Here is an 11403-nt window from a genome sequence, read left to right on the forward strand (position 1 = left end):
CTCCCCCATTAACCCTCTCCATGGGGGGAGCCCGGCTATGCCACCGAAATCCAACGCTGCCTTTCCCGGGAGGAAGGAGTCCCGTTAAATCCGTGATGCTCTTTTCCTTCAAAGTCGACATCCCAAAGGCTCCCACGGGACTCTCAGGCTCCTCAGCCCTTAAGTGATTCTGCAGCACCTGGCCTCGTTATCCAGCGAGTGGGAAATCCTTGGAAAGGAAAAGAATGGGTGAAGGGAAGAAAGAGAGGATGCTGACCACGACAAAAGCCTCCCCAAGGTCTTTCCCCCTCCACCAGGGCTCAAAAACTGGGATGAGCGTTCCCTACACGGTGCTGCCACTCCCAGCTCACTCTGCCTCGGAAAAGCAGCTCCTTGGGCAGAGCTGGTCCCTGAAACGCCGGGAGAAGAGGGGAGGAGCCCCCCAAAGCAGCTGGAGACCCCAATCCCGTGCCTTGTCCCACCACCGGCTCTTCCAGAAGTGGCTGTGGCAGCTCAGCGCTGTTCCCGCATCCCAGGCATTAGTCACGGGCATGCCATTAATTATCCCCGCCATCCCAGGAACGGGGGCAGCCCTAATTACAGCCCCGGCCTGTTAGCTTTGTTTGGGCTGGTGTCTCTGCCTTGAACGCAGAGACAAAAGGCAGCAGATCGGGATGCTACAAAGAAGGAAGGTGCAAGGGAGGGAGAGAGGATCCTGCGTGCCCCAAGAGTTGGGATGCTCCCTTGCAAACCGATTTTTCGCCTTCTCCGGGTCACGAGATTTGGCAGAAAGCTCCGGCTGCTCCGAGGTTTCGCTTTGCCCGGGTGATGAAGGGCTAATTGGATGCAGATTAAAAGTCACTATTAGGGATAATCCCTGCGCGGCCGTGGAAGCGCGGGGAGCATCCCTCCCTCAGCTCCGGGGTTCCGAGGCCCTTTGTATTTCCCCCCGAAAAAAAAAAAAAAAAGAAAAGAAAAAAGGAGAAAATATATATAAAGAATGGAAAAAAGAAAAACCAAGAAGATAGAAGCGCAGGATGAGCTGGGGGAAGGGAGATGGGATGGGGAAAAGCTAGGAAGAAATAATTGCCATGTCTGAAAACAGTTACTATGGCAGCGACAGTCTTCGCGCCGACTGAGCGAAATGTTGGGGACCAGCAGCGGTCCCTTTGTCACATCCTCAGACGCACATTTAGATGCTAATGCTGCCTTTAACCTTGGCTGCTTAACCTTGATAGGAGGGGAAGGGCGGCGAGGGGGGAGAAAAAGCAGCGAGAGGCGGGGGGTTTATGGAAAAGATGGGTTTCCTCTCCCTAAATTTGCCACCGAATGGACTTGGCAGACTCCGCTCAGCTGCGATTAACGCTGTTATTTCTGCGCTTAATATTCCGCGGAGGTTTTACCAGCTTATTTATGGATAGCTGGCATTAGCCGCAGCATAATTCACCGCTGCGGCGCTCCCGTTTATCTCCATCCCCTCGGGATTGTCTCATCTGAGGCCGGTTTGGAGAACATCCCCAGGTTTGATCAGCCTGGCTATCTAATCTCGCCTTTATTTAGAACCGGCGTAAAAAAAGGAGGGGTGCGCAGGAGGGAAGACTCCCCTTTAGACTTTGGATGGCGGGGAAAGGAATTTTGGTGGCCTGGGTGGCTTTTCTTGAGGCTCCAAGCTGTCTCCAGCAGCGTGATGAAGGAAGAGGGAGGGAGAGAGGGAGGGAGGGAGAGAGGGAGAGAGGGAGAGAGGGAGAGAGGGAGACTGGGGAAGGAATTCCCTGGGGAACGCTACCTGGCACAGCACCGAGAGCTGGAACAGCATCCCCTGCACTCCCAGCCCCGCGCATGGGCCCACAGCCCGAAGGTAAATTCCTAAATCCCAGCCCTAGTGCACACAGATTAGCCACTAATTCTGGGAGCAGCCCGGGATGCCCTCTCTTTGGGATTATCCTTAACAGCAGCCTTTAAGGAAGCTTTTGCTCTAGTGATTCAGGCAGAAGAGATGAGAGCGGTGCCAGTGCCGGATCTGCCACCCACAGATATGACCCTATTCTTCTGTTTCTGGCATTCTTTTATTCCTCTTTAATGCTCCGGGTCCTGGAGTCAGGTGATCACTTAGAGCTTTCTCCCCGTGCTCTCGGAATCTCATTTCCTTGGCGTGGTGGCAGACTAAAGCCTGAGCTCACGCCAGCTCAAAGATCAGCCTAGGACAGCCCTGCTGCACAAAGTATTTCCATTTTCTAGCCCATCCAGTGCCTGTGCCTCCACTTTGGATTGGCAGTGTTGCCTCACTCCTGCCAAGGAGTGTTTCTCCCACCTGCATGGTGCCGGGCACAGAGTTCCCTGCTCTTTTCCCACTGTCACACATGGTGATTTCCACCAAACTGTGCCCAGTGTCACCTCTGAGGGCTGCAAAAGCAAGCTGCCTGTACTTTTAATGATGGCATGTGTTAATAAGGTAGCCTTATCTCCACACAAAGCCTCCACACGCATCCTCGGGATGAAATATGAGTGTGAGGAATGATCCTACTCCAGCCCGACAAATCCTCACCACACGCTGAGGGGTTAAAGCATCTTAAATTAAAGGCAGTATCTGTCTTCTGCAGTGCACTTCTTTCTCTGGGGCTCTCTGGCTAAGCTGTCACACAGAGTCGATATTTATTTTACAAACGCTGTAAAAAGAGGCAATGGGTGATATTGTAGCAGCATGCTGCTGCTTTTTGGCTCGGGAGTGAGAGCAGAAATAAAAGCAACAGCTCTGGCTCAAATTTTGCCCAGAAAAGCTGTGGCTGCCTGGAAGCATTGAAGGTCAGGTTGGACGGGGCTTGGAGCAGCCTGGGGTAGCAGAAAGTGTCCCTGCCCGTGGCAGGGGGATGGAACTGGATCTTTAGTTGGAAGCAGATCTTTAAGGTCCCGTCTGTGAATAACTGGGACAGAAGTTCCATGGCTCAGCTATCCAGCCGTGGAGACCTCAGGAGCTTTAACAGGGGCTGAGGGCACTCGCAACCTTTACAAAATATGAGGCCCAAAAGGCATTAACAGCAGCAATCAACATTAGTGCCAGCCCTGCCCTATATCCAGCAGAGGTGAGGTTTTCCCCTCGTGGCATCTCTCTACTTTGGGACACCGTGACAGCTGCAGGGAACACAGATGTTCCACATTGCTCTGCTGCTTTCCAGCTCGGATCATCACTGGTGCCAGGTGTCCCTGAAGAGGTGTGCCTGAACAGCTTCTGGTGCACTGCAAAGTCCCTCCTGGTGTCTCATGTGCAATGAATAATCCCAGAATGGTTTGGGTTGGAAGGGACCTGAAAAAACATCTGGTGCCACGGGTAGGGACACCTTCCACTATCTCCGGTTGCTTCAAGCTCCAGTGTTCAACCTGGCCTTGGACACTTCCAGCAGCCACACCTTGGCTTGGGTTTTTTTATTTTAGTGCTTGCTGCGGTCGGTCACGATGACAAACACGAGGATAACCGAGCTTCCAGCACAGGGGGGTGGCGCTCCTGGGGATCTCCGAGGAGCAGAAGCGCAGGTAGGGCCAGGTGAAGAAGCTCAGGCAGGGCCAGGTGAAGAAGCTCGGGCAGGGGCGGTGCAGGCTGGGCGATCCGGGCAGGACGCGGGGCGGAGCGGGAGGAAGGCGGCGGCGCGGCCCCTCCTCCTCCTCCTCTCCTCTTTCTCTTCCTCCTCCTCCTTTGCCTCCTCCTCCTCCTCCTCCTCCTGCCGGGCGGGGCGGGGCTCGGCAGTCCCGGCGCGCTGCCGCCGCGTGGAGCCGAGCTGCGTGTTCCCGATCCCTGCTCCCATCTCCCCGCTGCTCCCCGCTCCCGGCTCCCTCCGCCGCCCCGAGCCGTGCCCCCGCTGCGGGCCGGCGGCGCGGGGATGGGCGCGGGGCTGTGAGCGCGGCCGTGAGCCGTGGCCATGGGGAACATCTCCTCCAACATCTCCGCCTTCCAGTCCTTGCACATCGTCATGCTGGGCCTGGACTCGGCGGGCAAGACCACGGTGCTCTACCGCCTCAAGTTCAACGAGTTCGTCAACACCGTGCCCACCATCGGCTTCAACACGGAGAAGATCCGGCTCAGCAACGGGACGGCCAAGGGCATCAGCTGCCACTTCTGGGACGTGGGCGGCCAGGAGAAGCTGCGCCCGCTCTGGAAGTCCTACAGCCGCTGCACCGATGGCATCATCTACGTGGTGGACTCAGTGGACGTGGACCGGCTGGAGGAAGCCAAAACGGAGCTGCACAAGGTGACCAAGTTCGCGGAGAACCAGGGCACCCCGCTGCTGGTCATCGCCAACAAGCAGGACCTGCCCAAATCGCTGCCGGTGGCCGAGATCGAGAAGCAGCTGGCCCTCCACGAGCTGACCCCTTCCACCACCTACCACATCCAGCCCGCCTGCGCCATCATCGGCGAGGGGCTGACGGAGGGCATGGACAAGCTCTACGAGATGATCCTCAAGCGCAGGAAGTCCCTCAAGCAGAAGAAGAAGCGGTAGAAGCCCAGCCGAGGCGGGGAGGGATGGAGGAGCAGACAAAGGAACCGAGGGGGAGACAGAACCAAAGCGATTCTTTTGGGTTTAATCGTTCCTTTTTTTTTTTTTCCTTCCTCTTTTTTTTTTTTTTTTTTTTTTTTTCCTCTTCATTGTTTTCCTCCTTCCCCAAAGGACAGACAATAGTGGTGATAACAAAGCGGCTCCCGCCAGATCCCGGAGCTCCCCTCTCCCACCGCCCCATGCTCCTGAGGGTCTGATCCGGACTCCTTTGGGCTGGAAACATGGAAAAACGGGATGAATTCCCCCTCTCCGTCCTCCGGGACCACCGAGCCTTTGTGTGTGCCGAGGAACCAACAGGGCAGGACCCTGTTGAAGCGCGTTCGAGCGGAGCCCAGCGTGCTTTTGGATCTTCAGCGTGGGCGTTTGGGGGCATTTGGGGGTGTCGATGCCAGCCCCCCCACATGCATTTTTGGGGCGCGGGGTGCGGATGCACCGTGGCTCGGCAAGGTCAGCGGGAGGGGGCTTGCAGCCCCGATCCCCCCATCCCTGGATCCCTCCCCCGCGGGTGGCGGTGGGAAGGAGTGTTGAAAGCTTGGACGGTGGGTTGGGCCAGCAGAAAATGTCTTGGAGGGGTGGGTGTGATGGGTAAGGGGACATCCACCCACCCTGGCTGGTGTTTTAGGGTGCAGAGCAAGGACAGGCAGCCTCTGGGGTGGGGGGGAGGATGCGACACTGGGGTGCTGAGCAGCTGTTGAATGGTGCAGAGCTTTAAGCTCTTGGATCAAAAAAAGGTGGAAAAAGGAAAAAAAAAAATACACCCAAGGGTTTAGTGTGAACGCTGCTGGAAGCGTTGGGGGGGTTGTGCAGGACCCCCATTTCTCAAAGGCTCGGTGGCGTCACCTCCTGCAGCAAAGCCCCCCGCAGGTGTGCATTGTCCCCGTGCCCAGGGGGCTCCCAGGAGGTGATCCGAAGTAGGGGTCACTCGGTAAAACCCCCCAAAAAGGCAAAGTTGTGGCTACTGTGCTGCTCTGCAGTGGGGCAGGAGGCCAAGTCGGGGAGGGGGGGTCATGGCAGGGCAGGATGGATGGATGGATGGATGGACGGACAGACAGAGATGGCCAGAGCCTGCAAAGAACCTCTGCTGGGAAGATGGCAGGGGGTGAACAGTTCTTGTGGTAGGTTTTTAATAAAGATTCAAACCTGATTAAAAGCCCCTCGCTTCCCCCAGTAGCCACACGGGCAAGCTCTGTCTGCAGAGCAGCCTGAGCGCCCGGGCAGGGTCGGGCCTGGCCGCCTCCTCCTGCAGGTGAACATTTTGGTACCTGCGTGGGGCTGGGAACCAAAATCCACTTGCTGCCTGTGTTTCAGCCCGGGATCCGGCTCTCCAGGGTCCTGGCTTCCCACAGAGCTGAAGCAGGCAGCCCTCAGGGGCCAGATATCCTCAATTTGGAGGCAGGCAGGATTTTCTGGTGATTTTACACCAGCTTTCCCGTTGGCAAACCCCTTCCCAGAGCAGCCAAGGGGAAAGCACCGAGCAGACAAAAGCAAAACGCCCTTCGGGTTTCAGGGAGTTGATCCACCCCTTGCAGCGACGAGCACCTTCCAAACAGCATTTTTTTGGGGCGGGGGGGGTTTTGTTAGAGAACAAATGTTGCAGCCGAGTTGTGTTTCTTCTCCTCTTGCGGGGTTTGAGTTCCCGGCGCGAGTCCCGATTTGTGTGGGCTGGTCCCACCCGTTCAGGTGGCTCTCCTCCCGCTTCCTCGGGTTTCCCTGCTTTGTCTTCGCCTCCGACACTTTGGTACTTGCTGTCAAGAGAGAGAGAGAGGAAAAAAATTATTTATTTTTGATGCCACAGAAGCCACATGTATTAACCCTTTTTTTGGGAGAGCGACCTGTTTGAAATGTAAAAGCTGTGCTGACCACAGCAGGCTCCAGAGGGATAAGGTTTTAGGAATGACACGTGCAGGCTGTTAGTAGTGGGGTCTTTCACCTCCTGGCTGGTCTCGGTTTAACAAATGCTGGCAATGGAAAGACTGTTTTTGCAGAGCTGGGTCCTTCCTGGGAGCTCGTTCCACCCGGCGGAGCATCCCCTTGGAGAGATGGCAGAGCGCTGGAAGGTTCAGCTGAGCCGGGCGGGATGCTGTGCCCGTGCCCTTGCCGGCCACTCTGCTTTCTGCAATAATTAAAATGACTTTTTCCAACGAGTAGCTCCTGGCTTCCGTGGTGTTTCCGTAACCACCCGGTTCCGTTCCACCACCACCCGGTTTTCCGCCCCCCCCTCCGCGCCCCACCGTGTGAAGATGAGCGTCGGCCTCGGGGGGTGCAAGAAGAGGGGCCTCAGCAGAGCAGATCCCGAGGGGAACTGTCTGGGCTCTTTGCACGGCTGTGCATCTTCTCAGATTTTGAATGACCTGTGATTTTTTTTTGGCAGGTCTCATTCCCCCGGGTCCGTTTGCCGTGTTCCCATCCGCGATATCCCGCTGCCCCGGTGTCCTGCCCTCGCCATTGTCCGTCATTCTCTGTTCCTCCCGTCTTTCCTTTTTTCCTTTTTCTTTTTTTTTTTTGTTTTGTTTTGTTTTTTAAGATGCAGACATAATGCTGTGAACTGAAATAAATTATTTATACAATGAAAGGGCCTGATAAAAAAAAAACAACAAAAAAACAAAAACCCAACCAAAACCCAGTGTTCTGCTCATTTCTCACTATCAGTGCTGCATTTTGTGTGGTTTGAAGGAGGTTCCTGCTGCCTCCCCAAGCAGAGGAGACAAGGGGACAGTGACCTGCCGAGGATCCAGTGTCACGGGTCTGTCACGTGGCAGCCCGCTAGGACATGGGGGACATCCATAATTTGCTGGTTAATGAAATCTGATCTCCTTTGCAGGTCACTTAATGTCTCTGCATCTCTGCTGCTGTCTGTGAGAAAGGAGGATACTTTGGGGGGGGGGATTTTGTTCCACCACCTCCTCTGAGTTTAAATCCATGTTAGGGGGGTGATCACGCAGAGAGAAAGTTTCCATTTTTGCTCAAGCGTGGCTTTTTTTAAACGGGTGGCCTCGGGCGAGCGGTGTCGGTGGCAGAGAGCCAGGTCTGCAGGGGTTAAAACACCACTTGGGAACAGGATGCTGCAGACAGAGCTCGAGGCTGCCTCTGCTCCTGGGTGGCTGCTGACACAGGAAACTCAGGGTGACATTTCGGGGGGGAGCGGTGCAGCTGGGTGGCAAATGACTTTTTCTTTCTTTCTTTCCTTCCTTCGCTTTTCGTTCGTTTGTTTTTTAAACAATGACGAGGCAGCCAGAGGGGAAACGATGAGCTGACTTGTGAAAGTGAGACTTGGAAGGGCTTGGCGTGTTCTCATCCTGCCCGAGGTTCGTGGGGTGTGCAGTGCCTGGATGTGGTGTCTGCTCTGCAGGATCAGGGGTGGGAGGCTCTGAGGGGTGACAGGACCCCAGGGCACGGCTGGAGCTGTGCCAGGGCAGGGGCAGGCTGGAGATCAGGGAAAGTTTCTCCGAGAGGGTGCTGGGCACTGCCCAGGCTCCCCAGGGAATGGGCACAGCTCCAAGGCTGCCAGAGCTCCAGAGGGGTTTGGACAGTGCTCTCAGGGATGCACAGGGTGGGACTGTTGGGGTGTCTGTGCAGGGCCAGGGGCTGCACTGGATCCTTGTGGATCCCTTCCTGCTCAGGAGATTCCATGATTCTTTGAACCTTAAAGGCTTACCCAGTGCTTCAACTGCTGAGCTGCTGTCAAGGCTCAGAAATCCCTCGGAGCTGAGCTGGACTGTGGCATTCCAGGACTGAGTTGTGGATTGCTCAGCTGCCCCCTGGCCCTGCAGAGAGCCTCTGGAAGGTGCAGCTCCCCACAAGCTCCTTCCTCACTCAGAGCATCACCGATGGGCTCCTGTCCCTCTGCCACACGGTCCGGTGCTCCTGAAGATGCTCCTGACCATCCTCTGGCCCCATTTCCTGTGGGATACGGTGTGCTCCTCCTGGTTTCATGGATCTGAAAGCCCAGCAGTGGATGCTGCTGTGCCCACACCTTCCTTAGCCTGAAGGGACTTGTCCTCACCGATCCCACCTGGCAGAAGCTGATTTTTGGGGGTTTTTCAGGTGGCATGGAGGTGTGCACACTGTCACTGTGTCCCTGGGCTTATCTGTGTGCCAGGGGAGCTGCGTTTTGGTCCACATGGAGCTTGTGGGGGGTGCTTTCCTCCTGCTGTAAAGGGGGAACCATCCCTTTCCCTGTGATGGCGGAAGAGAAACAGCTGTCAGGCTTTTGGGCTGTGGCTTTGGGAGGCCGTGACCGGGTGTGTGTGACTCTGCAGCTGGATCTACCCCCTCCCCCAGCGCCGTGGAGGGGCCGAGCTGGGATTTCTCCCAGGGTTTGCGGGAAGGGGCTGTGCCCTGTGGTCAGCGGAGCTCCCTGTGCTTCCAGCAGCAAGGACGGACATCCTCCTTGGAGCAGGCTGTCCTGCTGGCCAGAGTGCTTCTGTCAGCAGAGGGGAGGCAGTGTCTGGGCCGGTTGTCATGAAAACATCGCAGCAGGGGCTGCTGACCTTGCGGCGCCCCGAGGCAGCGCTGGCCCTGACGGATGGGGCTGCGTCACCTCCCCCGGGCGGGCGGAGCGGCCAAACAGCCAGGGACAGTCCCCAGCGTGATGTCTGGGGACCCTGGTGGCACATGGGGCCACCGGGCAGTGCCCAGGGATGCTGCCCCTTCACGGGATAGGCCTGGAGATAAAACAGTGGGCTGCACCAGCTGAGAAGGACCTGGGACATTCCAAACAGCAGAAGAGGATGGATCAGGGCTGGGAGCAGTGGGAGAGGGGGTCAGGACAGGAAAAAGCGGAGATGAGCCACCAGTGTGTCCCCTGTTGCTCCTCTGCTGGTCCCTGATGGACCCCCCACATCTGAAGGCCACCAGGGAAGGCTGCTGAGTGATATCCAAGTGTTCCCATGGACAAGGGAGCTTCTCCAGCTTGGTGTATCCCACTTTTCCATGCACGCAGCTTCCTGACGTCTCCTCTACCCCAGGAGCCCCTCTGCTGCAGGTTCTGCCTTGCCTCGTGCTGTATCAGCCACACAGGTCCTTCTGCCTCTCTTCCCTGGCTTTGCCTCATTAAGCTAAATCCCTCTGCTTTATTTCAAATGGGATTTGCTTCCCAAGCAAGGATCTTTAAAAGGATCATCCTGGTTAATGCAATCCGGAGGGCGCTGGATCCTTGGAGCGTGGTGGAGTGCACTGGCAGTGATTGCACAGCACACCAGGCGCTTCTGGCCAAATTTTGGGGTGGGCTGAAGATGACCATCACTTTAAAACAGGCTAGAAACCGCTACCAGAAGAAAGAAAAAATAAATCCCTCAGTGATTTGTTTGTTTTGTTTCAGGCAGCTCCATCCTGGAGCTTCTTCAATAGGAATTACCCCCAAATCACCAGGACTTTTTGTCTGAACAGCAAAAGGCCTCTGCTGTGAGTTCCTTTAAGCACTTTGCACACACACCATGCAAAAAAAAAAAAAAAAAAAAGGGCTTGTGCTGGCCTGCTAGAGCAAATTGAGACATTTCAGCATGAGGATGTTTGAATATGGAGAGCTCAGCCTGGGAATATTTGCTCTAATAAACCATTCTGTTTATTTCAGCTTAGCCTGTGTTTGCTTCCCTCAGACATACGTGTGAGATTTCAGGGAGGAAAGCTCACAAAGCCCATCAAACTCTCCAGCAACGACATTAAAACACCGCTGGAAGGTGAGTTATGGAGCCTGGACACCCCCCAGGTGACCACAAGGAATCCCACGTGTCCCATGACCCCCGTCCTCCCTCCCTGACAGCCCTGACTGATGGCATCCCACAGATTCCCAAAACGCTGTAAGCACGGTGGAAATTTGTGAGAAGGGCAGAGAGCTCTTCATCAGCCCACCGATTAGATTTTTCTCATTTATTATCAGCCATCCTTCTTTATTGCTGTGAATGATATAATAGATAGTATTTCTAATTGTTATTATTACTATTAACAAGATTATAATACACATATTTCTTTAAAAAAATAGTAATAAAAACAATAAAGAAATAAAAAAAGGGTGATGAGGCACAGGGTGCCCAGAGAAGCTGTGGCTGCCCCTGGATCCCTGGAAGTGTCCAAGGCCAGGCTGGACAGGGTTTGGAGCAAGCTGGGATAGTGGAAGGTGTCCCTGCCCATGGCAGGGGGCTGGAATGGGATGGTCTTTAAGGTCTTTTCCAACCCAAACCATTCTGGGATTGTTTTTATTGCTCAGCCCAAATTTTGCACCTGTGGTGAGCTGCTCTCATTCTCATGATCCCATGGTGCTGGAGCATTCCCAAAAGATGGGGACTGGGGAAACAGTCCCAAAACTCCTGATCCCACCTGGCATTGTTTTCAACTATTTTGCTGCCAGGAAGAGAGCAGGATTCAAAGCTGGGCCTAAATGCAGGTTTTTTTATACTTCTAACCTTGGTCACATCACTCAACTTGCCCCAGACTTCTTTTCCACAGGAATAAAAGGAAATTGCCAGCATTTTTCCTACTCTCTAGGCTTCAAAAAATAAATTGCTGTGATCCTCAGATCTTCATGGTAGAGATGCTAAACCTGCAGGATTGTCCCTTCCCTGGTGGAGGAAGAGGTTGAAGGTTGAGGGTGGGGGGAGATTCCTGCAGATCCAGGTCCTCCTGGTGTGCTGGGGCGCACTGGAGCTGGGTCAGGGCTGGCTCAGTGCCTCGGCTCAGCTCCAGGCCACACTGGCTTCACTTCTGAGCCCTCTGAAACCCTCCAGCCGTATCCTGCCAGTGATGGCTGTGAGAGGGAAGTTAACAACCCGTCCTCACCCCCTGACTCCACATCTGTGGGCTGCCTGCAGCCATGGGGATGGCGTTGGCAGCCTGCGGGCGGAGGAGGTGGCACAGAAACTCCTGTCACCGCCACAGCACC

General features: G+C 55.2%; 1 protein-coding gene across 1 annotated transcript; it reads left to right on the forward strand.

Moving 5' to 3' along the window:
* Window positions 1-3713: 3713 nt before the first annotated feature.
* ARL4C (ADP ribosylation factor like GTPase 4C) lies at window positions 3714-7254 on the forward strand. The gene is given in 3 exon segments (XM_066189371.1): window positions 3714-4465; window positions 4638-4669; window positions 4672-7254. Coding segments are annotated over 3 exon segments (651 nt in total). The 5' UTR covers window positions 3714-3890; the 3' UTR covers window positions 4716-7254.
* The last annotated feature ends 4149 nt before the right edge of the window (window positions 7255-11403 follow it).

This window comes from Chamaea fasciata, unplaced genomic scaffold, assembly GCF_029207755.1.
Source record: "Chamaea fasciata isolate MVZ Bird 193981 ecotype frontalis unplaced genomic scaffold, bChaFas1.0.hap1 SCAF_8, whole genome shotgun sequence".
Taxonomy (NCBI): Eukaryota; Metazoa; Chordata; class Aves; order Passeriformes; family Sylviidae; genus Chamaea; species Chamaea fasciata.